Below are 25,352 nucleotides of genomic sequence, written 5' to 3' on the forward strand. Positions count from 1 at the left end.
CTGTTTGGCTGTTTTGTTGTCTGAGCGCTGTACTCAAATTATTGCATGGTGTGCTTATTTGGTAAAGCTTATTTGAAATCTGACACAGCGGTTGCATTAAGGAGAAGTTCATCTAAAGTTATATGTACAACACTTGTATTTTCATCAACATTTATGATGAGTATATCTGTAAATTGATGTGGCTCTCTGCAAAATCACCGGATGTTTTGGAACTACTGAACGTAATATGCCAATGTAAACTCAGATTTTGTGATGTAAATATGAACTTTATCAAACAAAACATACATGTATTGTGTAACATGAAGTCCTATGAGTGTCATCTGATGAAGATCATCAAAGGTTAGTGATTTATTTTATCTCTATTTCTGCTTTTTGTGACTCCTCTCTTTGGCTGGAAAAATGGCTGTGTTTTTCTGTGACTAGGTGCTTACCTAACATAATCGTTTGGTGTGCTTTCTCCATAAAGAATATTTTAAATCAGGCTAGCTCTCCTGAGTGACAAATCCTCCTGAAACCCACCAGTGTGTTAGGAAGAGAGAGGTGTTGAGGTGTCTTTCACTCTGCTTATTAATAGAACAATATTTCTGACACACCAACCTGACATTCTGGAATGCTGAGGACTGCTTGACTTTGGGCTGGTAAAAGCCAGCCCCTCAGTACCCCGGTAACAAGGATGATCCTAGAGTAAAACTTCAACGTCAACATGTCTCTCTCTCTTCTTCTCAAATCCTCTGACCTTGGGTAGCACTCACCCATCTCTCTGCCTCCGCACTGACCTGTGAGCTCTTTGTGGCACAGGTGAGTGCGGGAGCATTCTGTATTTGTATAATGGGGGGTAAGTAAATGTTTTTGGTCACAACAACAGAGGACATGGTAGAGCAATGTTTTGGAGAATCATTTTGTGTTTGATCCCTCGACTAGATGTCCTCCAGGAGTCTTACATTTATTTACCCCATCATCTGAGGCACAGCTAATGGGCTTTAATGCATTGTCAGAGAGAGCTCAGAGAGATTGTCAGGGGGAATCCTGTGTCCCCAGGCAGGAGGAATCCACCTCTGCCCCAAGGGAAGCTTCTTCATCATGACACCCACCAGTATTATTAGAAACTTCAGTCAAGCTGTTAGTGCCTTGCAAACAGAAGTGCCTGCTGATGTTCCATTCCCCATATGATGTATGGTTAGACCTCACTAGACGAACATGTAGGGCAAGGGCCATGCACCAGGGCACCCCTTGTTGATGAAGTGGCACCACCCTAAACAAATTCCCACAAAGGCAGGAAGGGCAGGGGCATTGAACCCCTACTCCCTAGAAAAAGGCATTCCCGTCCACTCAGCCCTGTGTACAGGGCATTGACTGTAAGGACACACAGGGAGGAGCACAACGATGGGCAATACAGGCTGTTTTTCCTGTTGAAGCATTCTTTGTGTGAGAGAAGAGGGCTCCTCTCTGGAAACACAGGAAGGCTCACCAGGGGTCGGCAGAGGAATGTAAACACACATATAGACTCCCTCCACACCACAGAGTGTGCTGTGTGCAAACTTGACATATCCCATAGGTCTTCCCCCGGAATGGAAAACATAAACATCACGCTGATTTCACTTGTGTGGATAATGGACGGATGTTAACCTGCTGACCCGTAAAACTTCAATTAAACGCTGAGTCTCAAATAGACTTCAGCCAACCAAGTCATAGACGGTTCAAATCAAAAATCGAATCAAATCAAATTTATTTATATAGCCCTTCGTACATCAGCTGATATCTCAAAGTGCTGTACAGAAACCCAGCCTAAAACCCCAAACAGCAAGCAATGCAGGTGTAGAAGCACGGTGGCTAGGAAAAACTCCCTAGAAAGGCCAAAACCTAGGAAGAAACCTAGAGAGGAACCAGGCTATGTGGGGTGGCCAGTCCTCTTCTGGCTGTGCCGGGTGGAGATTATAACAGAACATGGCCAAGATGTTCAAATGTTCATAAATGACCAGCATGGTCGAATAATAACAAGGCAGAACAGTTGAAACTGGAGCAGCAGCACAGTCAGGTGGACCGGGGACAGCAAGGAGTCATCATGTCAGGTAGTCCTGGGGCACGGTCCTAGGGCTCAGGTCCTCCGAGAGAGAGAAAGAAAGAGAGAATTAGAGAGAGCATATGTGGGGTGGCCCGTCCTCTTCTGGCTGTGCCGGGTGGAGATTATAACAGAACATGGCCAAGATGTTCAAATGTTCATAAATGACCAGCATGGTCGAATAATAGTAAGGCAGAACAGTTGAAACTGGAGCAGCAGCTTCAGACGGTTCTCTCTGCTGCCGCACGGCAAGTGGTACCGTTGCACCAAGTCTGGACCCAACAGGTGTCACAGCCTACTAGGAGTGATGGGTTGGAATCAGGCGCAGAGAGCAGGGTTCGGTAAATCGTTATTTATTCTCCGGCAAAAAAACTGTCACGCCAACATACAGGGCACATAAAACAGACCAGCCCAAACACAGGACCAAACAGTCCGGAGAATATCAACATGAAACCACAACCAACAGAGTAACAAAAACCACTCCCGCTCAAAACAAGGGCGGGTCAAACTACTCCATATAGGGAAGCTAATTAAACAAAAAGGGGATCGAAAAAGGGGTCGGTAGCGGCTAGTAGGACGGTGACGACGAACAGGCAGGGGAGCCAACTTCGGCGGAAGTCGTGACAACAGGACCCAGCCATAAGGGGTTAATAGTAATAGTTAGTTAAATAGTTAAGCTAATAGCTACCCAGACTAAAAAGGCCAAAAAGATCATCAAGGACAACAACCACCCGAGGCACTGCCTTTTCACCCCGCTATCATCCAGAAGGCGAGGCCGTCAGGCTGTTAAATAACCATCACTAGCACATTGGAGTCTGCTGCCCTATATACTGTACATAGACTTGAAATAACTGGCCACTTTAATAATGGAACACTAGTCACTTTAATAATCTTTACATATTTTGCATTAGTCATCTCAAATGTATATATTGTATTCTTTTCTATTCTACTGTATCTTAGTCTATGCCGCTCTGACATTGCTCATCCAAATATTTATATATTCTTAATTCCATTCCTTTACTTTAGATTTGTGTGTATTGTTGTGAAATGTTCGATATTACTTGTTAGATATTACTGCACTGTTGGAGCTAGAAACACAAACATTTCGCTACACCCGCAATAACATCTGCTAAACACGTGTATGTGACCAATACAATTTGATTTGATTTGATTTTGACTATCGGCATTAACCCTTTTTGCACTAATTTTGTTTTACTTATCACATATGCTGCTGAAACTGTTTACTATCTGTCACTTTATTCCTAGTTATATGTCACCTGAAACACTCACACCGCCCTCAACCGCAAGGCTCTCCAGAGGGTAGTGCGATCTGCACAACTCACCACTGGGGGCAAACTACCTGTCCTCTATGACACCTACAGCACCCGATGTCACAGGAAGGCCAAAAAGATCATCAAGGACAACAACCACTGCCTGTTCACCCCGCTATCATCCAGAAGGCGAGGTCAGTACAGGTGCATCAAAGCTGTGACCGAAAGACTGAAAAACAGCTTCTATCTCAAAGCCATCAGACTGTTAAACAGCCATCACTAACATTAAGTGGCTGCTGCCAACATACAGACTCAAATCTCTGGCCACTTAAATAAATGGACTTCATAAAAGTATCAGTAGTTACTTTAAATAACGGCACTTTAATAATGTTACATATCCTACATTACTCATCTCATATGTATATACTGTACTCTATACCATCTACTGCATCTTGTTTACATATCCTACATTACTCATCTCATATGTATATACTGTACTCTATACCATCTACTGCATCTTGTTTACATATCCTACATTACTCATCTCATATGTATATACTGTACTCTATACCATCTACTGCATCTTGTTTACATATCCTACATTACTCATCTCATATGTATATACTGTACTCTATACCATCTACTGCATCTTGTTTACATATCCTACATTACTCATCTCATATGTATATACTGTACTCTATACCATCTACTGCATCTTGTTTACATATCCTACATTACTCATCTCATATGTATATACTGTACTCTATACCATCTACTGCATCTTGTTTACATATCCTACATTACTCATCTCATATGTATATACTGTACTCTATACCATCTACTGCATCTTGTTTACATATCCTACATTACTCATCTCATATGTATATACTGTACTCTATACCATCTACTGCATCTTGTTTACATATCCTACATTACTCATCTCATATGTATATACTGTACTCTATACCATCTACTGCATCTTGCCTATGCCACACGGCCATCGCTCATCCATATATTTATATGTACATATTCTTATTCATTCCTTTACACTTGTGTGTAAAAGGTCGTCGTTGTGAAATTGTTAGATTACTTGTTAGATATTACTGCACTGTCGGAACTAGAAGCACAAGCATTTCGCTACTCTCGCATTAACATCTGCTAACCATGTGTATGTGACCAACAAAATTGGACTTGATTTGATTTGACATATCCTCCTTAATTACCTCGCACCCCTGCACATCGACTCGGTACTGGTACCCCGTGTATACAGCCAGGTTATCGTTACTCATTGTGTATCAATTATAAGTGTTTTACTTTTCTGTTATTTCTCTATTTTCTTTCTCTCTGCAATGTTGGGAAGGACCCGTAAGTAAGCATTTCACTGTTAGTCTACACCTGTAGTTTACGAAGCATGTGGGGAATGAAATTGTATTTCATTTGACCATGCATGACTGACCGTAGCTGCAAAACCAGCAAAATGCAAAGGGTTTGTTTCAAACTGTCTCTCTTCATGTACTGTAGTATCTAAAAGACAGGTCTTCTGTTGCCAAATCTGTACCCCTAGCCACTAGCTAAATCCACACAGATTTACCCATGACTTGACTTTGGAACATTGTTATTTTTGCTTTGCATCAGGGTTTTTTCCCATCCTGCCAAATGATGTTGGTTGTTCCGTTAGAATTGAGCTCGGGATCAAAAGGAGGGATGGTGTGATGGGTGTATGGGCATGGGGGGGGGGTGTTGCAGCTGTCTGGATCAAATGGATCAGAGTCAGCTGGGGTGGGGTGGTTTAGGCAGGGGGCTCATAGGGGACACCTATTCTTCTGTGCCATAGCCAGCCTGCACGGCACATATGCCAGTCCCAAGGCCACTCTGAAAGCCTGGCCCCCATGCAGCCTTCTCAACTGTAACTCTGTGTAATAACATGGCCTGTTCTTCCATTAATGGTTTCCATGATGCGGCCGTCCTCTTCACTCCACTGAAATGTGTGTGAGTGATATGCATATGTCCCCAGCAGACCCACATTGTGAATGTGTGTACATGAGCACTTTGATTGAGTTTTGTTTTCAGACACCAAGACAATAGAAATGCCAAAACAGATGTAGAAACAGTTAGAGGGGTGTTGGGGATGTTTGCACTCCATCTCTCCCCCTCGCCTTGTGATTGCACATCAACGTTGTAGAGTAAGTGTTAAAGTGCCTGTGATTGATTTGGTTGTTTAGCTCCTTGAAGCAGGAGTCTGTAAATGAAGGAGCCCTGACCTCGGACTGCAGAGAGTGGTGAGATCACAGACAGCCCCTGAACAACACTGTTCTTGGAACAATGGTTAACCCTAATTAGAAGTGTTATTTGTAACATAGGCAGCTTTTTGTGCAGCCACTGGCTATTGTCATTTAACCCAAAAGGCGATAATGCTTGATAGTGGGTTAGGTGTTTGAAGGTTTTAATGGTACCTGGTAAAAGTGGTGAACAGTTGAGAACAGCTGACATGGGTTAAGGAAGTGAGAGAAGCACTGTCATGGCGAATAAACACACTCCCTACTGTTTGTTTACTCTCAGCTTGGGGAGGTGGGCTGAGCTGGTTTCAACACTGCCTGATTTATAGTTTGGAGCTGTCTATCAAGCAGCTGACAGATGGACACTGCACTGCAACCTCAGCAGCACAGCAGACACATCACTTTCCAACTCCCTCCATTTCACTACCAACTGGAATGCTAAGGATAAGTAAATGGGGCATTCTTTTCTACACTTTTGACTACTTTAATACACATATAAGTGAATTTGTCCCAATACTTTTGGTCCCCTAAAAAGTGCTGTAATTTCTAAATGGAAAATACCCTCAAATTAAAGCTGACAGTCTGCACTTTATTGTCACAGTCATTGTATCATTTCAAATCAAAAGTGCTGGAGTACAGAACCAAAATGACAAAAATGTCACTAAACCAGTACTTTTGGAGGTCACTGTAGATACTAAATATGATGTCTTATTCCTTGCATACTACAGGCCACAGTACAGGCCACAACCACAACACACTCCTCAGTTTAGACGTTTTATAAAAAGGGTTGTTTTGAGGTTTCTGTGGTTTTGACTGGCAGGGCTCCAGTTTAGGATTAGATTAAAATGCTTAAATTGAATGCAATACAAGTAGACGTGAATGTTGCTTTCTCAGACCTGATCCATATAGGGTATTATAAATCACAAAATGTTCAGTTAATTTTTTTTTAAATAAGTCAATCTATCATTTGAGATGTATTTCTAAGAGTCAAAGGTGACATCTGATCATGAGACATTCCCTCCTGGTTTGTGTCAGTGCGGCCTGAAACTGGGCTTTCATTCCCTCCTGGTTTGTGTCAGTGCCAGTGAGGCCTGAAACTGGGCTTTCATTCCCTCCTGGTTTTTGTCAGTGCCAGTGAGGCCTGAAACTGGGCTTTCATTCCCTCCTGGTTTTTGTCAGTGCCAGTGAGGCCTGAAACTGGGCTTTCATTCCCTCCTGGAATTTGTCAGTGCCAGTGAGGCCTGAAACTGGGCTTTCATTCCCTCCTGGTTTTTGTCAGTGCCAGTGAGGCCTGAAACTGGGCTTTCATTCCCTCCTGGTTTGTGTCAGTGCCAGTGAGGCCTGAAACTGGGCTTTCATTCCCTCCTGGTTTTTGTCAGTGCCAGTGAGGCCTGAAACTGGGCTTTCATTCCCTCCTGGTTTGTGTCAGTGCCAGTGAGGCCTGAAACTGGGCTTTCATTCCCTCCTGGTTTGTGTCAGTGCCAGTGAGGCCTGAAACTGGGCTTTCATTCCCTCCTAGTTTGTGTCAGTGCCAGTGAGGCCTGAAACTGGGCTTTCATTCCCATCCTGATGGAAGGTATCATATGACAGCCAGAGGTTCCCGGGCGGACGTTGGTTGTGGAAAGTCTGAGCACCTGGGTTTTGCGTGGGCCAGTGTTTGGGTTTCCACTATGCTTCTGCATGACAGGGATACCCTCTTAATGTCTTTGAATTTTGGGGAAGAAAAAGAACAGAATGTGACACCCTCATGTATAAATGGGTAAATGGTATATCCTAGCCACCTCATACCATATGTCTGAGGTTGGCTAACGGTTTAGAATGGTAACCGTAATGCTAAACAGAGAAAGGCTAGCCTCGAAGCAGCTTATTTCCACCTAATTGAGCAAAAGGTGTTTTGTTTTGTCAAGAGTTTGGGCCAAATGGAGTCAGATTTCCATAGGTCTCCTGGGATGGGTAGGCAGGGCAGGGCTGTTTAAACCCTCTGGTGTCTATCAGGGCCAGTGGATCCCAGCAGTCTCCAGCTCCTAATCCCTGTGATTATCCACAGAGCTGGGCTTCCTGGGCCGTTAAACAAGGGAGACTCTCATCCGCCAACCCCAACCCTCTCATCAGCCTTTTGTCCTTCTATTCCTCTCTTTTAAAAGAGGGGAGTCTCGCCCGTCTTCTCCCCTCCTTCGTCAACTTTATCTGTTGTCCCTCTATTTTTCTCCCCTCATGTTATTGTTTCACATGTTTTAACTGAGGTTTCATTCCCCTCTTCTCTCAATCGTACACCTTCTACTGCAAATGAATGTCTTTCAGACCTACATATTAAAATATTGTGAATGTTTGTGTTTATGCCACACATATAAAAGCTAATGCGTTTTAAATGTTAAATGACACATATTTATCAGGAGTAAAAATACAGCCAGACTGTCCTGTAATGTGCCTTTCTAGAGTTTATAATCTGTTTGAGATTAGACCCGCAACTAATCCAAATGGAATGAAACATTCAAATAACAGGGCTTTTGCGCCATTATTTAAATGACATTTTCACTGCAGTGTACAGCCTAAAGTAGAATTGTACTCAATAGTACTCGCTTGAAAACAATAATTCAAATATTCACCCAAAAAATGCAATACCCTCTGCCTTGCCCAATAAAAGAAATAAAAAAAACCTCCCCAAAACAAAGATAAATACATTTAGAAACCCTACCCTATTTCAAACTGTCCACAATGCCCTTTAAGTGTAAGAGCTGTTTGGGGTTTTGGTGGAATGCAGTTTTGGCCAGCCTGGTGACATCTCTGCCAATAACATCTAGTTTTCATTTCCCCCACCCCACTCAGACAACTCCCAGACAGTCTTATCAAAATTCTTGCTTGAGAAATAGCTTTTTTCTCAGAAGCTATTTTTGTTCGTTTTTGACCATTTTAATTGAAAACAATCACATTAAGGTACTTAATTTTTTACCCAGAAATGATTTGATAGAGATAAAAATGTCTGCATTGGACCTTTAATCAATATCACTAATATCCAAGGACTTCAGCACCTTGCAATATATGTGTCTTTAAGTTGAGATGGTTAAGTATTCTTCCATGTGGAATATTATCTCATGATTAAAGCTTTGGCCTATTTCTCCTAAACTATGAAAACTGACCGGGGATGCAAGCTTTTATTTAAACACAATATTTATATTATCAACCAATCACGCGGCCTCTAAAACAAATAGCTAACCTTGAGCGACCATTAAACAAATGTTTGACTGAAGCATCTTGTTTTTTTGTTGGACAAACTGTCCCATTATAGCACATCCTGTTCGGGCTGCTGTTTTGTCCATTGACAGGGGGCATGGTGCAGAGAGGATGGGTGCGGGGGTGGTACAGGGTTCTGAGTAGGGAGAGGGGAAACACCTTGTGACCCCCTTGTTCCTCCCATGACATGACACAGCTACTGGAGGAATGGAAACAGGGACGGACATAGAGGAACACTGCCAAGACAAAAAACTACATCTATAGTATGTTTTGATGCAAAACTGTCTTCCCATATTAGGTTATGAACTTATCAGATCAAATCAAATCAAATGTTTTTGGTCACATACACATGGTTAGCAGATGTTAATGCAAGTGTAGCGAAATGCTTATGCTTTTAGTTTCTGACAGTGCATTAATATCAAACAATCTAACAATTTCCCAACGACTACCTAATACACACAAATCTAAAGGGGTGAATGAGAACATGTATTGTACATGTAAATATGTGGATGAGTGATGGCCGAGCAGCATAGGCAAGGTGCAATAGATGGTATAAAATACAGTATATATAGTTGAAGTCGGAAGATTAGATACACCTTAGCCAAATACTTTAAAACTCAGTTTTAACACAATCCCTGACATTTAATCCTAGTAAAAATTCCCTGTCTTAGGCCAGTTAGGATCACCACTTCATTTTAAGAATGTGAAATGTCAGAATATTTGTAGAAAGAATTCTATTTTTCAGCCTTTATTTATTTCATCACATTCCCAGTGGGTCAGAAGTTTACATACACTCAATTAGTACTTGATAGAATAGCCTTTAAATTGTTTAACATGGGTGAAATGTTTTGGGTTGCCTTCTGGAAGCTTCCCACAATAAGTTGGATGAATTTCGGCCCATTCCTCCTGACAGAGCTGGTGAAACTGAGTCAGGTTTGTAGGCCTCCTTGCTCGTACATGCATTTTCAGTTCTGCCCACAAATTTTCTATAGGATTGAGGTCAGGGCTTTGTGATGGCCACTCCAATACCTTGACTTTGTTGTTCTTAAGCCATTTTGCCACAACTTTGGAAGTATGCTTGGGGTCATTGTCCATTGGGAAGACCCATTTGCGACCAAGCTTTAACTTCCTGACTGATGTCTTGAGATGTTGCTTCAATATATCCACGTCATTTTCCTGTCACATGATGCCATCTATTTTGTGAAGTGCACCAGTCCCTCCTGCAGCAAAGCAGCCCCACAACATGATGCTGCCACCCTGTTCACTGCTGGGATGGTGTTCTTCGGCTTGCAAGCCTTCCCCTTCTTCCTCCAAACATAACGATGGTCATTATGGCCAAACAGTTCAATTTTTTTTCTTCATCAGACCAGAGGACATTTATCCAAAAAGTACAATCTTTGTCCCCATGTGCAGTTGCAAACCGTAGTCTGTCTCCTAGAGATTAACAAACTTTGGTAAGAAAAGATACTTCTGGATATAGATACTTTTGTACCTGTTTCCTCCAGCATCTTCACGAGGTCCTTTGCTGTTGTTCTGGGATTGATATGCACTTTTCGCACCAAAGTACATTGGTGCATCTCTAGGAGACAGAACGTGTCTCCTTACCTGAGTGGTATGACGGCTGCGTGGTCCCATGGTGTTTATACTTGTGTACTATTTTTTGTACAAATGAACATGGTACCTTCAAGTGTTTGGAAATTGCTCCCAAGGATGAACCAGACTTGTGGAGGTCTACAATGTTTTTTCTGAGGTCTTGGCTGATTTCTTTTGATTTTCCCATGATGTCAAGCAAAGAGGCACTGAGTTTGAAGGTAGGCCTTGAAATACATCCACAGGTACACCTCCAACTGACTCAAATTATGTCAGTTAGCCTATCAGAAGCTTCTAAAGCCATGACATCATTTTCTGGAATTTTCCAAGCTGTTTAAAGGCACAGTCTACATAGTGTATGTAAACTTCTGACCCCTGGAAAAATTACTTGTGTCATGCACAAAGTAGATGTCCTAACCAACTTGCCAAAACTATAGTTTGTTAACAAGAAATTTGTGGAGTGGTTGAAAAATGAGTTTTAATTACTCCAACCTAAGTGTATGTAAACTTCCGACTTCAACTGTAAATGTGATATGAGTCATTTAAGATATGTAAACATTATTAAAGTGGCATTATTTAAAGTGGCATTGTTTAAAGTGACTAGTGATCCATTTATTAAAATGGCCAGTGATTAGGTCACATTGTAGGCAGCAGCGTCTTTGAGTTAGTGATTGCTGTTTAGCAGTCTGATGGCATAGAGACAGAAGCTGTTTTTCAGTCTCTCGGTCCCAGCTTTCATGCACCTGTACTGACCTCGACTTCTGGATAGTAGTGGTGTGAACAAGCAGTGGCTCGGGTGATTGTTGTCCTTGATGATCTTTTTGGCCTTCCTGTGACATCGGGTGCTGTGGGTGTCATGAAGGGCAGGTAGTTTGCCCCCGGTGGTGAGTTGTACAGACTGCACATCCCTCTGGAGAGCCTGGCAGTTGAGGGCAATGCAGTTTCCGTACAAGACTGTGATACAGCCCGACCGGATGCTCTCGATTGTGCATCTGTAAAAGTTTGTCAGGGTTTTGGGTGACAAGCCAAATTTTATCAGTCCCCTTAGGTTGAGGAGGCGCTTTTGCGCCTTCTTCACCACACTGTCTATGTGGGTGGTCCATTTCAGTTTGAGGGTCAGCGAAGTGGAGATGTTGTTTCCTACCTTCACCACCTGGGGGTGACCCGTCAGAAAGTCCAGGACCCAATTGCACAGGGCGGGGTTGAGACCCAGGGCCTCCAGCTTGATGATGAACTTGGAGGGTACTATGGTGTTGAATGCTGAGCTGTAGTCAATGAACAGCATTCTTACATAGGTATTCCTCTTGTCCAGATGGGATAGGGCATAGTGCAGTGTGATGGCGATTGCATCATCTGTGGACCTGTTGGGGCGGTATGCAAACTGAAGTGGGTCTAGGGTGGCAGGTAAGGTGGAGGTGATATGATCATTGACTAGTCTCTCAACGCACTTCATGATGACAGAAGTGAGTGCTACTGGGCGATAGTCATTTAGTTCAGTTATCTTTGCCTTCTTTGGTACAGAAACTGTGGTGGCCATCTTGAAGCATGTGGGGACAGCAGACTGGGATAGGGAGCGATTGAATGTCTATAAACGGATTGATGCTCTCTGCGGGTTGTTGATCTCTGCAGGTCAAACACAGTATGAGAAGAAATCAGATTGAAAAAGTGAAACAAGTTGTTAGGCTTTTCTTGATCACAGCAGAAATTTATTGAAATGCTGAAATACAACTGGGAAGAGACACCTTACATAAATCTAGCCATTTTGTTTTGTTTTATGCCTTTCTTGCCAATGATACAGCTGCTAGGAAGATAGATACGTATTAAGTAAACAAACAGCATCTTGTTTCTCATAGCAACAACAACAATGAGGTCTCAATCCATCAGCTCAAATTTTATCTCTGCCTGCTGTTTGGGTTTTGATAGCTGGCTTCCATTGTTTCCAGGGTACAGAGAATGTTCTGATGCTCCCTGGTACAGAAACACAGGCTACCCAGTAAGCACAATTATGTTGAAAAGACGTTTTTATGTGTCTTTTTCAGACGTTGACTTCAGGAGCGTTTTAGATGCTGAATTAAAGGTCAAAAGGCGTATTTTCCGCGAGTCAAAAATAAGGATTTTCCGGACGTCAAAAATTCTCAATGAAGTAAAGCATTATATCACAAAATCAATTGTTCAAGCCTCTTAATAGAGGAAAGAGGAGTCAACTGAAGACAGAATATGTTTTGGTATTATTCCCATCTGTCACATGCATTTATGTTAGCTTTTTAAAAGGCTCTAAAACTCTAAAACTGGCAGCGATGATGTTCAAAGTAGTCCAATCTACCGAATAAACCTACTGACCACTTCAACTACAGTAACTGACCACTTCAACTACAGTAATATTCACAGTAATGGTTCTATAATTAAAATAGCTATGACTGTGGTATATTGTTGTTCATCCACTCTCACCGTAGTCGACAGAAAGAGGATATTTCTGGTTTTCAGGGATACAGTATTTTCAATCTAACTTTTTCCTGAAAAACTGAAGTGGGGAGTCCGCTCAGACGTCTTCCTGTGCCTGCTATGTTAGGTTAACCTTTAGTGGAATGCACTGTACGTTGCTCTGGATAAGATCAACTGCTGAATGAACAAAATGTAAATGTCAAAAATAAAAGATCTACTTGCAAACCATGCTGGGCACTACTGGGAACTAACCCTAACCCTTAATCCTAACCTTAAACCTTGTCCTAACCACAAATGTAACCTTAATCCTAACCTTAAACCTTGTCCTAACCCCAAATGTAACCTTAATCCTAACCTTAAACCTTGTCCTAACCCCAAATGTAACCTTAATCCTAACCTTAAACCTTGTCCTAACCCCAAATGTAACCTTAATCCTAACCTTAAGCCTTGTCCTAACCCCAAATGTAACCTTAATCCTAACCTTAAACCTTGTCCTAACCCCAAATGTAACCTTAATCCTAACCTTAAGCCTTGTCCTAACCCCAAATGTAACCTTAATCCTAACTGTAAGACTTGTCCTAACCCCAAATGTAACCTTAATCCTAACCTTAAACCTTGTCCTAACCCCAAATGTAACCTTAATCCTAACCTTAAACCTTGTCCTAACCCCAAATGTAACCTTAATCCTAACCTTAAGCCTTGTCCTAACCCCAAATGTAACCTTAATCCTAACCTTAAACCTTGTCCTAACCCCAAATGTAACCTTAATCCTAACCTTAAGCCTTGTCCTAACCCCAAATGTAACCTTAATCCTAACTGTAAGACTTGTCCTAACCCCAAATGTAACCTTAATCCTAACCTTAAGCCTTGTCCTAACCCCAAATGTAACCTTAATCCTAACCGTAAGACTTGTCCTAACCCCAAATGTAACCTTAATCCTAACCTTAAACCTTGTCCTAACCCCAACTGTAACCTTAATCCTAACCTTAAACCTTGTCCTAACCCCAAATGTAACCTTAATCCTAACCTTAAACCTTGTCCTAACCCCAAATGTAACCTTAATCCTAACTTTAAGCCTTATCCTAACCCCAAATGTAACCTTAATCCTAACCTTAAACCTTAACCTAGCCCTTATTCTAAACCAAACCCGATCCTAACCGGAACCTTAGCAATTATTTTATTATTATTAATTTAACCTTTATTTAAATAGGCATTTTACTTATCAACATATCATTTGTTGATTGTATGAAACTCTGTAGATCATCTATATGGGACTATCCAAAAAATGTGTGACCGTGGAGTTTAATAGATTAGAGTAAATTAGAGTAAAGTAGGGTGCAATACAGTACACCAAATATGAACCAATTATCGGGGTCTATGTTTGCGCCAAATATTGGCCCGGTTTGGACCGGATGTCTGTGGACGTTGTAATCAAGGCCGGTCCAGACCGGACAAAATCTGAACCCAACATAGACGCCAGGTCCGGACAGGACCAAAAAAAGAAGCCTAAAAGACGTGGCAGTCGATAAGTGCTTAGTGGGTAGTGAATGGACTGCCCTGTCCAACTCATACATGGAGCTACAGTTCTGAGTTTATGGACCACCAGTACAATTCCTACACATATGCTTTTTATAACATTGAAGGAATAGAGGCTAAAATACTGCTGAGGGGACAGACTGAAGTTTCCAGACGAGATTATGATGGTGTTTTTACATAAGCAGATGCCCTCGTCCAGTTTTGGGATGTTATTTTAACCCAGCTTTGTTTAAAAAAAATAGTAAGCAGACATTTTGAGTATTTCCCCATCCGAGATATAAAGTCAATGTTTTTGACTGACTGTGATGTGGTGTGTAGCAGTGCACTGTGAAAGATTTTATCATCTTCCTTCATACAACAACAAATGTTTGTGAAAATCTAGAGGAGACCTCAGACTGAAAACAGGTGTGTTGCTCATTAACAGAAACGTGCTGAGGGAAGCAGAAATGAAACAATAGGTGAACCTTATCAACCCAAACACTTGTTACAGTCAGGTGGGGTTCTAGTCAATTCAATGGTGAAGTCAAGGCAAGACAGCTGTGGGAAAAGGATAGACGTTCGTGTAACCGGTCTGTGACTTCATGTTTGAGCAGCTAATTAGGTCAGAACAGCGTCTCCAGGAAGTTGTTAGGAGAGTAAGCTCCTACAGGCCTAGTTACGGTAAGGGAAATGTCGGGCCGTAAGTCTGATTTATAATAAAGATAAATCATTTTCTGCTCTCCCTTGTTCCCATTGGGATTCACTCATTCATGTATGACTTTTTGCACAAGATACAGTCACTCACCCACAAGTAGGTCACTTCAAGTGACCTAGTATCAAGAGTAGGAGCATGCAATATTATCCCCAAAAAAGCAGGAGAGTGCTCACCTTCTCTGTAAATCAAATGGGGTTGTGACAGGTTATCAGCTCTGCCAATCACCACAGTAGGAGCTGTGCCCTTACATAGGGGGTGGGGTGATGATGGGGCTCGTGACACAGGAGTGTGATGTCGGCTGACACAGCAGTCCCAATGCTTAGCAAGCTGATGTGAAAGGTCAGAAGCCCTGGTTTATAACAACCTGCTATAGGCATCGGCACGAGGGAGAAGAGATATACAAACCCCACTGGGCACAACATCAATTAAATGTCTACACCACGTTGGTTCAATGTCATTTAATTGAAATGATGTGCAAACAATGTTGATTCAACCAGTGTGTCCCCAGTGGGACAAATATTAGAAATATTAGATTCTTATTAGAAACGCATTTCAAAGTGTCAGACAGAGTCATGTACACAAGCTTCCCCATAGTTCTTCAGGAGCCGACAGACACGCTATGTCCAGCGACTTACCTCAGCCCCAGGCCCAGGCCTAATCAGGTGACACCAGGCTGTGACCCCGGCCCCCTCGTCCTTCTGTCCCTGGGCGCCTGGGCGTGATTTGTGGGGCCTGGGGTCTGGTGCATTGGTCGACAAATCAGGAGGGCCAATCTGTTTGTGGTTGACAGCTTTACACTTCAAACAGGTCCCTGGTCACAGATTACACCCTCCATGACTTATGTCTCCCCCCAACCACTCCTCACCAGACTAGAGCTGACAGGTGTCCATTATAAATGTCCACAAGTTCCCTGTTATTGATCCCACTGAACTTTGTGTGAGTGAGATGCACAACGGACAAATTGCACCCTCTGCTCACTTGCTGTTTAGGGTATAATGGACGTTCAAAAAATCCAGCTGTGTACATAGAACCGGTTATTGTTTTATAGTGAGGACATTTAAGGCGATCTGAGTCAACAACCTGGTCTCAGAGCATTTTGTATTATTCTGTACGTAAATCTGAGATACACCGTTTAGTGTGCTATATCACATTTCGTAAAGTATGTATTATTTTGTGGATGTCCATCACCTATTTCATATGATATGTTATGAATTACAATTCAGAGTATATGTTATGAATTTGCAAAATGTACAATATGTTACGAATTTGCAAAACGTATATGTTATGAATTTTAGCTAGGTGTCTAACGTTAGCTAGCTCTCTAACATTAGCTAGACTAGGGGTTAGGCTGAGGGGTTAGGGTAAAGTTAGGGTTAAGTTTAGGAGTTAGGTTAAAGAGATAGGGGAAGCTAAAAGGGTTAAGATTCGGTTTAGGGTTAGGGTTAGGGTTAGCTAACATGCTAAGTAGTTACAAAGTAGCTAAAAAGGTTGAAAGGTAGTTGAAAAGTTGCTAATTAGCTAAAATGATCAAGTTATCTGTGATGAGATTCGAACTTGCAACCTTTTGGAAACATTTTTTAACCGTCTGTCTTCTGTAACCATACCAAGCGTTACATATCATAATACATGGAGTGTTACATATTTACATACAGAATAATACGAAATGCTCTGAGACCAAGTTGAAGCGAAAGATGGCTGTCAGTCAAGACTCAATGCAAAGAATATTAAATATTTTAATTCTGGAACACCCACTCCCAGAGGTGATTATGGAGTTCGGTTCTTTCCAGAACACTCAAGATGACTGATATTCTGTTTGGATTCTTGAAAAGAGAACAATGAGACTGATTCCTCCAGCTCCTAAGCAGGTTAGGGGAGAGTGGGGTAAGTTGAGCCACCCTTGTTTCTAGGAAACAGTACACAAAATGTATAATTTGACCAAATATTTAGGAAGAGGTCATAATTTCATGGAGTCTGTGAAGGAAGAAACCACATTGAAAAAGTGGTAAGCAAACTGATTTTCACCAAGTCAAATTAATTTACTGTGTTAGAGGTTTCATGATGCTTGTACTGTATCTAAACCAAGTAGATAGTTTTAAGCTTGTTCTATACATCAGTTTAGGTCTCTATTAGCTTCAATGTGAGATCTAGCATGAAAGTGTATTCTTGTAGCTGTGTGGGCTAATATAGTCAAAATGTTTGCTTTGGAGTAAGCTGAGCAAATGGCAAGTCGAGCAAATTGAAGTGTGTGGACCAATGACAAATATGTTCAGCCTCTTGAGGGGGAAGAGGCTTTGCCGTGTCGTCTTCATAACGGTGTTGGTGTGCTAGGAACATGATACAAAGATCGCTCGTGATGTGGACACTGAGTAACTTGACACTCTCGACCAGCTCCACTACGATGTGAATGGGGGCCTGCTCGGCCCACCGTTTCCTGTTGTCCACAATCAGCTCCTTTGTCTTGATGACATTGAGGGAGAGGTTGTTGTCCTGGCACCACACTGCCGGGTCTCTGACCTCCTCCCTATAGGCTGTCTCATCGCTATCTGTAATCAGGCCTACCAACATTGTGTCGTCTGCAAACTTACTGATGGTGCATGGCCATGACTCCAACTGGGACCCACTGGGAGGTAACAACAGTGCCTGGCCTAGGTTCAAAGTATTTTAGAAAGTACAAAGTGTTTGTCAGGTGTTAATACTGTGTTAAAAGATGCTTAGAAATTATTAAAAGACAAAACACCTATTGTGACTGTGTTGAATTGTGTTTGGGAAATAAAGGTAGAAATGGTTTTAAAAAGGTAGTGGTAATTAGTAGGTGGCTTAATTTACCCTGTACCTGGAGTAAGACACCACTTTTGGACAAGCTATGTTGTCTAAACTGTCATTTTTAAATTAACTCTCATTATTTTCAGGGAGACATAACATCCTGAAATATATGTAGATATATATTTGTTATAAAGAATACTATATTTCCCTTGATGGAGTGATGCTGAATGTAAAAAAACGGCTCAACTAACCCCACTCTCCCCTAAGACTTGTTTGTGGAAGTCTGCCGTCTGAGCAACACAGCCGTGGTGTGACCAGGGTTGTTTGTGAGACAGAAGCAGTCATATTGCAACAGCAGGGTCATTTGAATGCCAGATCAAAAGCACTCACAGCTGTGTCAGGGCCACCTTAGCCAGCACTCACATGTGTGGTCTAACCCAGAGACAGCAAAACAACACCAGGACAAGGAAACACTTCCACCGCTGTTACACGAACCAGTAAAACGCACAGTGTTAGGGATCTGTACAGATACGTGAAGAGATTAAGCAAGGAAAGTCTATTAAATCTGATTTGATTACAATCTATTAAACACAAATGTAAGCTAATGATCAGATGGAAGTTAGTGTAATGTGCTTCACAAGTTCATTATAGGTTAGTAGGGTATGTATTATCTGTAAGACCCAGACAATGGGCTAACCTGACCATCTGTTTCTTATCTGCCCTCCTGTATTTATTTATTTATTTGTGAATTTATTTATCTAACGGATTCGGGGCCTGAAAACAGCAGGCAGCCAATCCTCTCCCTGGGGAGTGAGATCGAGGCAGATCCCAACCTACAGTTGAAGTCGGAAGTTTACATACACTTTAGCCAAATACATCTAAACTCTGTTTTTCACAATTCCTGACATTTAATCAGAGTACAAATTCCTTGTCTTAGGTCAGTTAGGATCACCACTTTATTTTAAGAATGTGAAATGACAGAATAAAAGGTAGAGAGAATGATTTATTTCAGCTTTTATTTCTTTCATCACATTCCCAGTGGGTCAGAAGATTACATACACTCAATTAGTTTTTGGTAGCATTGCATTTAAATTGTTTAACTTGGGTCAAACGTTTCGGGTAGCCTTCCGCAAGCTTCCCACAATAAGTTGGGTGAATTTTTGCCCATTCCTCCTGACAGAGCCTGGGTAACTGAGTCAGGGTTGTAAGGCCTCCTTGCTCGCACATGCTTTTTCAGTTCTGCCCACAAATGTTCTATAGGATTGAGGTCAGGGCTTTGTGATGGCCACTCCAATACCTTGACTTTGTTGTCCTTAAGCCATTTTGACACAACTTTGAAAGTATGTTTGGGGTCATTGTCCATTTGGAAGACCCATTTGCGACCAAGCTTTAACTTCCTGACTGATGTCTTGAAATTTTGCTTCAATATATCCACATAATTTTCCTCCCTCACGATGCTATCTATTTTGTGAAGTGCACCAGTCCCTCCTGCAGCAAAGCACCCCTACAACATGATGCTGCCACCCCCGTGCTTCACTGTTGGGATGGTGTTCTTCGGCTTGCAAGCCTCCCCCTTTTTCCTCCAAACATAACGATGGTCATTATGGCCAAACAGTTCTATTTTTGTTTCATCAGACCAGAGGACATTTCTCCAAAAGGTACGATCTTTGTCCTCATGTGCAGTTGCATACCGTAGTCTGGCTTTTTTATGGTGGTTTTGGAGCAGTGGCTTCTTACTTGTGACTTCTTCCTTGCTGAACGGCCTTTCAGGTTACGTCGATATAGGACTCTTTTTTCTGAGATCTTGGCTGATTTCTTTTGATTTTCCCATGATGTCAAGCAAAGAGACACTAAGTTTGAAGGTAGGCCTTGAAATACATCCACAGTTACACCTCCAATTGACTCAAATTATGTCAGAACCTATATCAGAACCTTCCATGACATTGTTTTCTGGAATTTTCCAAGCTGTTTAAAGGCACAGTCAACTTAGTGTATATAAACATCTGACCCACTGAAATTGTAAATTATAAGTGAAATAATCTGTCTGTAAACAATTGTTGGAAAAAGTACTTGTGTTACAAAGTAGATGTCCTAACCGACTTGCCAAAACTAAATTGTGGATATTTGTGGAGTGGTTGATGAGTTTTAATGACTCCAACCTAAATATATGTAATCATCCGACTTCAGCTGTAGGTGTGTGTGTGTGTGTGTGTGTGTGTGTGTGTGTGTGTGTGTGTGTGTGTGTGTGTGTGTGTGTGTGTGTGTGTGTGTGTGTGTGTGTGTGTGTGTGTGTGTGTGTGTGTGTGTGTGTGTGTGTGTGTGTGTGTGTGTGTGTGTGTGTGTGTGTGTGTGTGTGTGTGTGTATCTTAATTCATTAACTTTATATTTGTGGTGCATCTGGGACTAGAAGTTGTTTTTTTGCCTGACAATATTTCCTTCCCCTTTATTCTGTTGCCTTTGCAAACCATATTTATTGGAGAGAAAAACATTCTGCCAAGATTGTAATGTACTCTCGCGATCAAACACATACACACACAGAATAGCTGAAAGCTGCTGTTAACTTTCAGGAGGACATTAGACAGTAGTTACTGCTACTGAGCTGAGGGGTAGTTGTGTCTCTGCTGAGCAGCGACTGGGCGCCAGCTTCTCCCTGCCGATGAGCGATGGATCAGAAGTGTAGAGTGAGTCCAATCCTCTGTGTTCCCTGGATCCTCCCAGATCTCCCCATGCTACCCTGCTGCCTCACGTTGGGATTGCCTGTCTGTCTGTCTGTCTGTCTGTCTGTCTGTCTGTCTGTCTGTCTGTCTGTCTGTCTGTCTGTCTGTCTGTCTGTCTGTCTGTCTGTCTGTCTGTCTGTCTGTCTGTCTGTCTGTCTGTCTGTCTGTCTGTCTGTCTGTCTGTCTGTCTGTCTGTCTCTCTCTCTCTCTCTCTCTTTCTCTCTTTCTCTCCCTCACTTCCTCTTAAGGGTTAAGCAACTACTACTGTCCAAAACATTATATTACACTAGTTGTCTGTTAGATTGACCTGCAGCCAGAGGTTTTGCCATGAAGGATGGGATGGTGCCAATGTCCAATGGGCATCAGTGCTGGAGGGATTTCATCACCACTCTGATGTTGTCCTCCATGACAATGTTGAGAATATAAATAGTCTTCTCTTTTGGGAGGAGTATTACAAAATTGCCTGCATTATGTGTCAGAGCTCCTGCACAACACCATGGTCTCCACCGGGAGGAGCAGTTCCTTCTGGAGCCCAACAAGTGTCCAACCGCTCTAGTAGCCTATAGGGTAGCTTTGTGTAGTTCATAAGCATTAGCCTGTCGGACTTTGAGCAGCTGAAATAACATTATTTCAAAACAATGTATTGAGTTGTGTGCCTTGCTCAAGGGCACATTGGCAGATGCTTCACTTAGTTGGCTCAGGGATTCAAACTGGCAACCTTTCGCTCTAACCGCTAGGATATGGGATGAGTTTAAATCTTATAATCAATTGCCAAATTACCTTGATTAGGCTATGCATTCTTTCCTACAATGTTTTTTGAAGAGCTCAGTAGCTGTAGCCTGTTATTGAAAAATCACTGCACTGGTTTTCTCAAGCGCATAGGCACTGAGCAGAGCTTGGGTGGTGGGGAGAGAGCCAAATAGACCTAGCATTTTCACTTGTCTTTTTTTTTTAAAAGCCGGAGTAGTTTAGGCCTATATGTTTTAATTTTTGCATTAGCAAATTAAACCTATAGGCCAACCACGATCAAAGTAAAGCAAGTTAAACCTATAGGCCAACCACGATCAAAGTAAAGCAAGTTAAACCTATAGGCCAACCACGATCAAAGTAAAGCAAGTTAAACCTATAGGCCAACCACGATCAAAGTAAAGCAAGTTAAACCTATAGGCCAACCACAATCAAAGTAAAGCAAGTTAAACCTATAGGCCAACCACGATCAAAGTAAAGCAAGTTAAACCTATAGGCCAACCACGATCAAAGTAAAGCAAGTTAAACCTATAGGCCAACCACAATCAAAGTAAAGCAAGTTAAACCTATAGGCCAACCACGATCAAAGTAAAGCAAGTTAAACCTATAGGCCAACCACAATCAAAGTAAAGCAAGTTAAACCTATAGGCCAACCACAATCAAAGTAAAGCAAGTTAAACCTATAGGCCAACCACGATCAAAGTAAAGCAAGTTAAACCTATAGGCCAACCACAATCAAAGTAAAGCAAGTTAAACCTATAGGCCAACCACAATCAAAGTAAAGCAAGTTAAACCTATAGGCCAACCACGATCAAAGTAAAGCAAATTAAACCTATAGGCCAACCACAATCAAAGTAAAGCAAGTTAAACCTATAGGCCAACCACGATCAAAGTAAAGCAAGTTAAACCTATAGGCCAACCACGATCAAAGTAAAGCAAGTTAAACCTATAGGCCAACCACGATCAAAGTAAAGCAAGTTAAACCGAATGTGACATTTTCTTTCTTCTTTTTATCATGGAAATTAATCTAGAGTGAGAATTTAATTCACACACACCTTGAGCTGTCTGGTTACATTTAATTGAATCATTAAACCCATTTAACCAATTCTAAAGTGCCCGCCTATCAATCTAATTACCATTTGATGTTTTTATCAAAACACACCGATGCTCTGCATGTTGCATTGGCAGCTGAATAGTATTCCTTATTGTTGTCATATTTTAATTACCCTATTTCTAAATTGTTACACTTTATTACATTTTAAATAGAACACGTTGAGAACCAAATGTAAGTGACAAGACCATCTCCAGGCATTTACTTTTAGCATTGAGGCATTGACATTGTAATTTAGTAGTTCATCTGTGAATTACAAAACTTGCCTGTCCAGACATGCCATGAACCCTTAAGATTGAGCAATAGTTCTCAAAATCAATTGAAAAGAATTGAAAAGGTGTGTTTGATTTATTGTTGAATTTAAAGCAGAGGCAGCTTGGTGCACCAAACACGTTTTTTTATTTTTTTATAAAAAAAAAAAAACGTTTACATTGAATGTAACACTTTTTTCTATGAGCTAATTGTCTAGTGTCTCACAAGCTTGTCTAGTTGCATTATTTTACATGTGGGGGTTTTCTGCACTATTTTGAAAATGAAAGGTTATTCAGCATCAATGATCGTGACTGAAAGTGATGAAAATTCTTTACAATAACGTTTTCAATAATATTTCAAAATATATCACTTTTTAGGGAGACAATTGAAGTTTATATTTCCCCATTCCATTTTCAAATGCTATGAATAAAGCCAGACGTGCTTCATGATTCATCGCAACTGGATAAAGGCTGGTGTGTGCTGCTCTAGAGAGAGGTGAGAGGAGGGGGTGCAGGGCTAAGTGTTTCATGGGGGAGGGGGATTCGTCCTGGGAGGGAGGGAACTAGGGGTGTGGAGCACCGAGTTTAAAAAGCCAGGCAGCGTTGCACCACTCACTCATACTGCCTGTGCTCTCCTCCAGTGACTGATGGGGACCATTCCTTAAATGTGACTTTTTCTCTCATTTTCAGTGTTGACATTTGGTTTGTTTGAATTTTGCTGAACCAGCTCTGGACTGTACAGAAAGGATTTTAAAAGTTTGAAATAATCTTCCATTTCATACTCATGACTTGGAACATGGATCCCACTGTGGAGTATAGAGATACCTATGATTATGATTATGGTGACAACGAAACTATGTGTGACTACTCTGAGTGGGAGCCATCCTACTCCCTTATCCCTGTCCTCTACATGCTCATCTTCATCCTGGGCCTGTCTGGGAATGGAGTGGTCATCTTCACCGTCTGGAGGTCCAAGTCCAAGCGCCGAGCAGCAGATGTCTACATAGGCAACCTGGCCCTGGCTGACCTCACCTTTGTGATCACTCTGCCCCTCTGGGCCGTGTACACAGCACTGGGCTACCACTGGCCCTTTGGTGTGGCCCTGTGTAAGATCAGCAGCTACGTGGTGCTGGTCAACATGTACGCCAGTGTCTTCTGCCTCACCTGCCTGAGCTTTGACCGTTACCTGGCTATCGTCCACTCTCTGTCCAGCAGCCGGCTGCGGTCGCGGGGCACAATGCTGGCCTCCCTGGGGGCCATCTGGCTCCTCTCAGGCCTGCTGGCTGTGCCCACTTTGCTGTTTCGCACCACCGTGGACGACATCAACAGCAACCGCACCACCTGTGCCATGGACTTCAGCCTGGTCACCCAAAACGAGAGGCATGAGTCCCTGTGGATCGCAGGACTCAGCCTGTCGTCCTCTGCCCTGGGCTTCCTCCTACCGTTCCTGGCCATGACCATCTTCTACTGCTTCATCGGCTGCACCGTCACGCGTCACTTTAACAACCTGCGCAAGGAGGACCAAAAGAAGCGTCGTCTGCTGAAGATCATCACCACCCTGGTGGTTGTATTTGCCATCTGCTGGACCCCATTCCACTTGCTGAAGAGCATGGACGCCCTCTCCTACCTGAACCTGTCTCCCAGCTCCTGTGGGTTTGAGCGCTTCCTCCTGGTGGCCCATCCTTATGCTACCTGCCTAGCTTACGTTAACAGCTGCCTCAACCCCTTCCTGTACGCCTTCTTCGACCTGCGCTTCCGCTCCCAGTGCCTGTGCCTGCTCAACCTGAAGAAGGCCATGCATGGACAGATGAGCTCCATGTCCTCCACGCTCAGCGCCCAGACACAGAAGTCAGAGGTACAGTCTCTGGCCACCAAAGTGTAAAAGGAGGGGAGGGATAGGTGGAGTGGGACTGCTGGCTGGTTCCCTGCTGCCACCACAGGAACACTGACTGGTAAACACACAGTTTTTTGGTGTTCGTTACTCAAATGCTTTTAAGGCGTAACAGACAATGAACAATGACTTTGTTTTCCGAAACATGGGTTTGCATATACAGTATGTTTTCATTCTTGTGTATATGTACATTTCTCACCCATTTCAACCCAACGGGTGCTTCAGTGGGTAGGGGAGAAGCCCAGGGAGTCCTCAGCCCTACAAAGGTTCCCTCTAACCCCTGGACTGGACTCTGGATCTGGGGAGAGTTGGCTGAGCTCCATATAGCTGCTTTTTCCCCCACAACGTCTCAGAAAGGTAAATATACTTTTCAGACGGACTCTATTTTCCTCTTCTCCCTTTCAACTGTTATTCTTTACTGTATAAGGGACCAGAACCCTGAACAAAAAGACAGATGGTCATTGAGGTTTTTTGTCTGTTGTTATTATGTATATCACATGCAAACCTGTTTACACTGGGTAAATCACAAATGTACAGTATTTTCATACTTTTGCTGTTTCAGATGTGTTGATATTTTGTTTTATTACAAGCACTTGTTAAATGAATGAAATGTAAAAAAGGGGAAAATGTGTTTGCAAAGAGACCATATCCTCTTCAGGTTGTTGTTTGTGAAGGTAGGAGACTGGGCAGAGGAGGGGGGGGGGTGTAAGAGGAGGAAAGGTGTTGCAGCTTAATTACAGAGTTTGAGGAGGAGACAGGGGCAGACAGGCAGA

At 42.4% G+C, this 25,352-nt stretch overlaps 1 protein-coding gene across 1 annotated transcript; it reads left to right on the top strand.

Annotated features, from left to right (window-relative positions):
• The first annotated feature begins 23,308 nt into the window (after positions 1–23,308).
• On the top strand, positions 23,309–25,103 carry LOC124033342 (apelin receptor A-like). The gene has a single exon (XM_046345346.1). It carries the CDS (start codon positions 23,473–23,475, stop codon positions 24,568–24,570), a length of 1,098 nt encoding a protein of 365 aa, XP_046201302.1. The 5' UTR covers positions 23,309–23,472; the 3' UTR covers positions 24,571–25,103.
• The last annotated feature ends 249 nt before the right edge of the window (positions 25,104–25,352 follow it).

This window comes from Oncorhynchus gorbuscha, linkage group LG04 (assembly GCF_021184085.1).
Source record: "Oncorhynchus gorbuscha isolate QuinsamMale2020 ecotype Even-year linkage group LG04, OgorEven_v1.0, whole genome shotgun sequence".
In the NCBI taxonomy this organism is placed as follows: domain Eukaryota; kingdom Metazoa; phylum Chordata; class Actinopteri; order Salmoniformes; family Salmonidae; genus Oncorhynchus; species Oncorhynchus gorbuscha.

What these genes read in the sequence shown, in the direction of transcription:
- LOC124033342 (XM_046345346.1), top strand. Translation starts at nt 23,473, where the DNA reads ATGACTTGGAACATGGATCCCACTGTGGAGTATAGAGATACCTATGAT.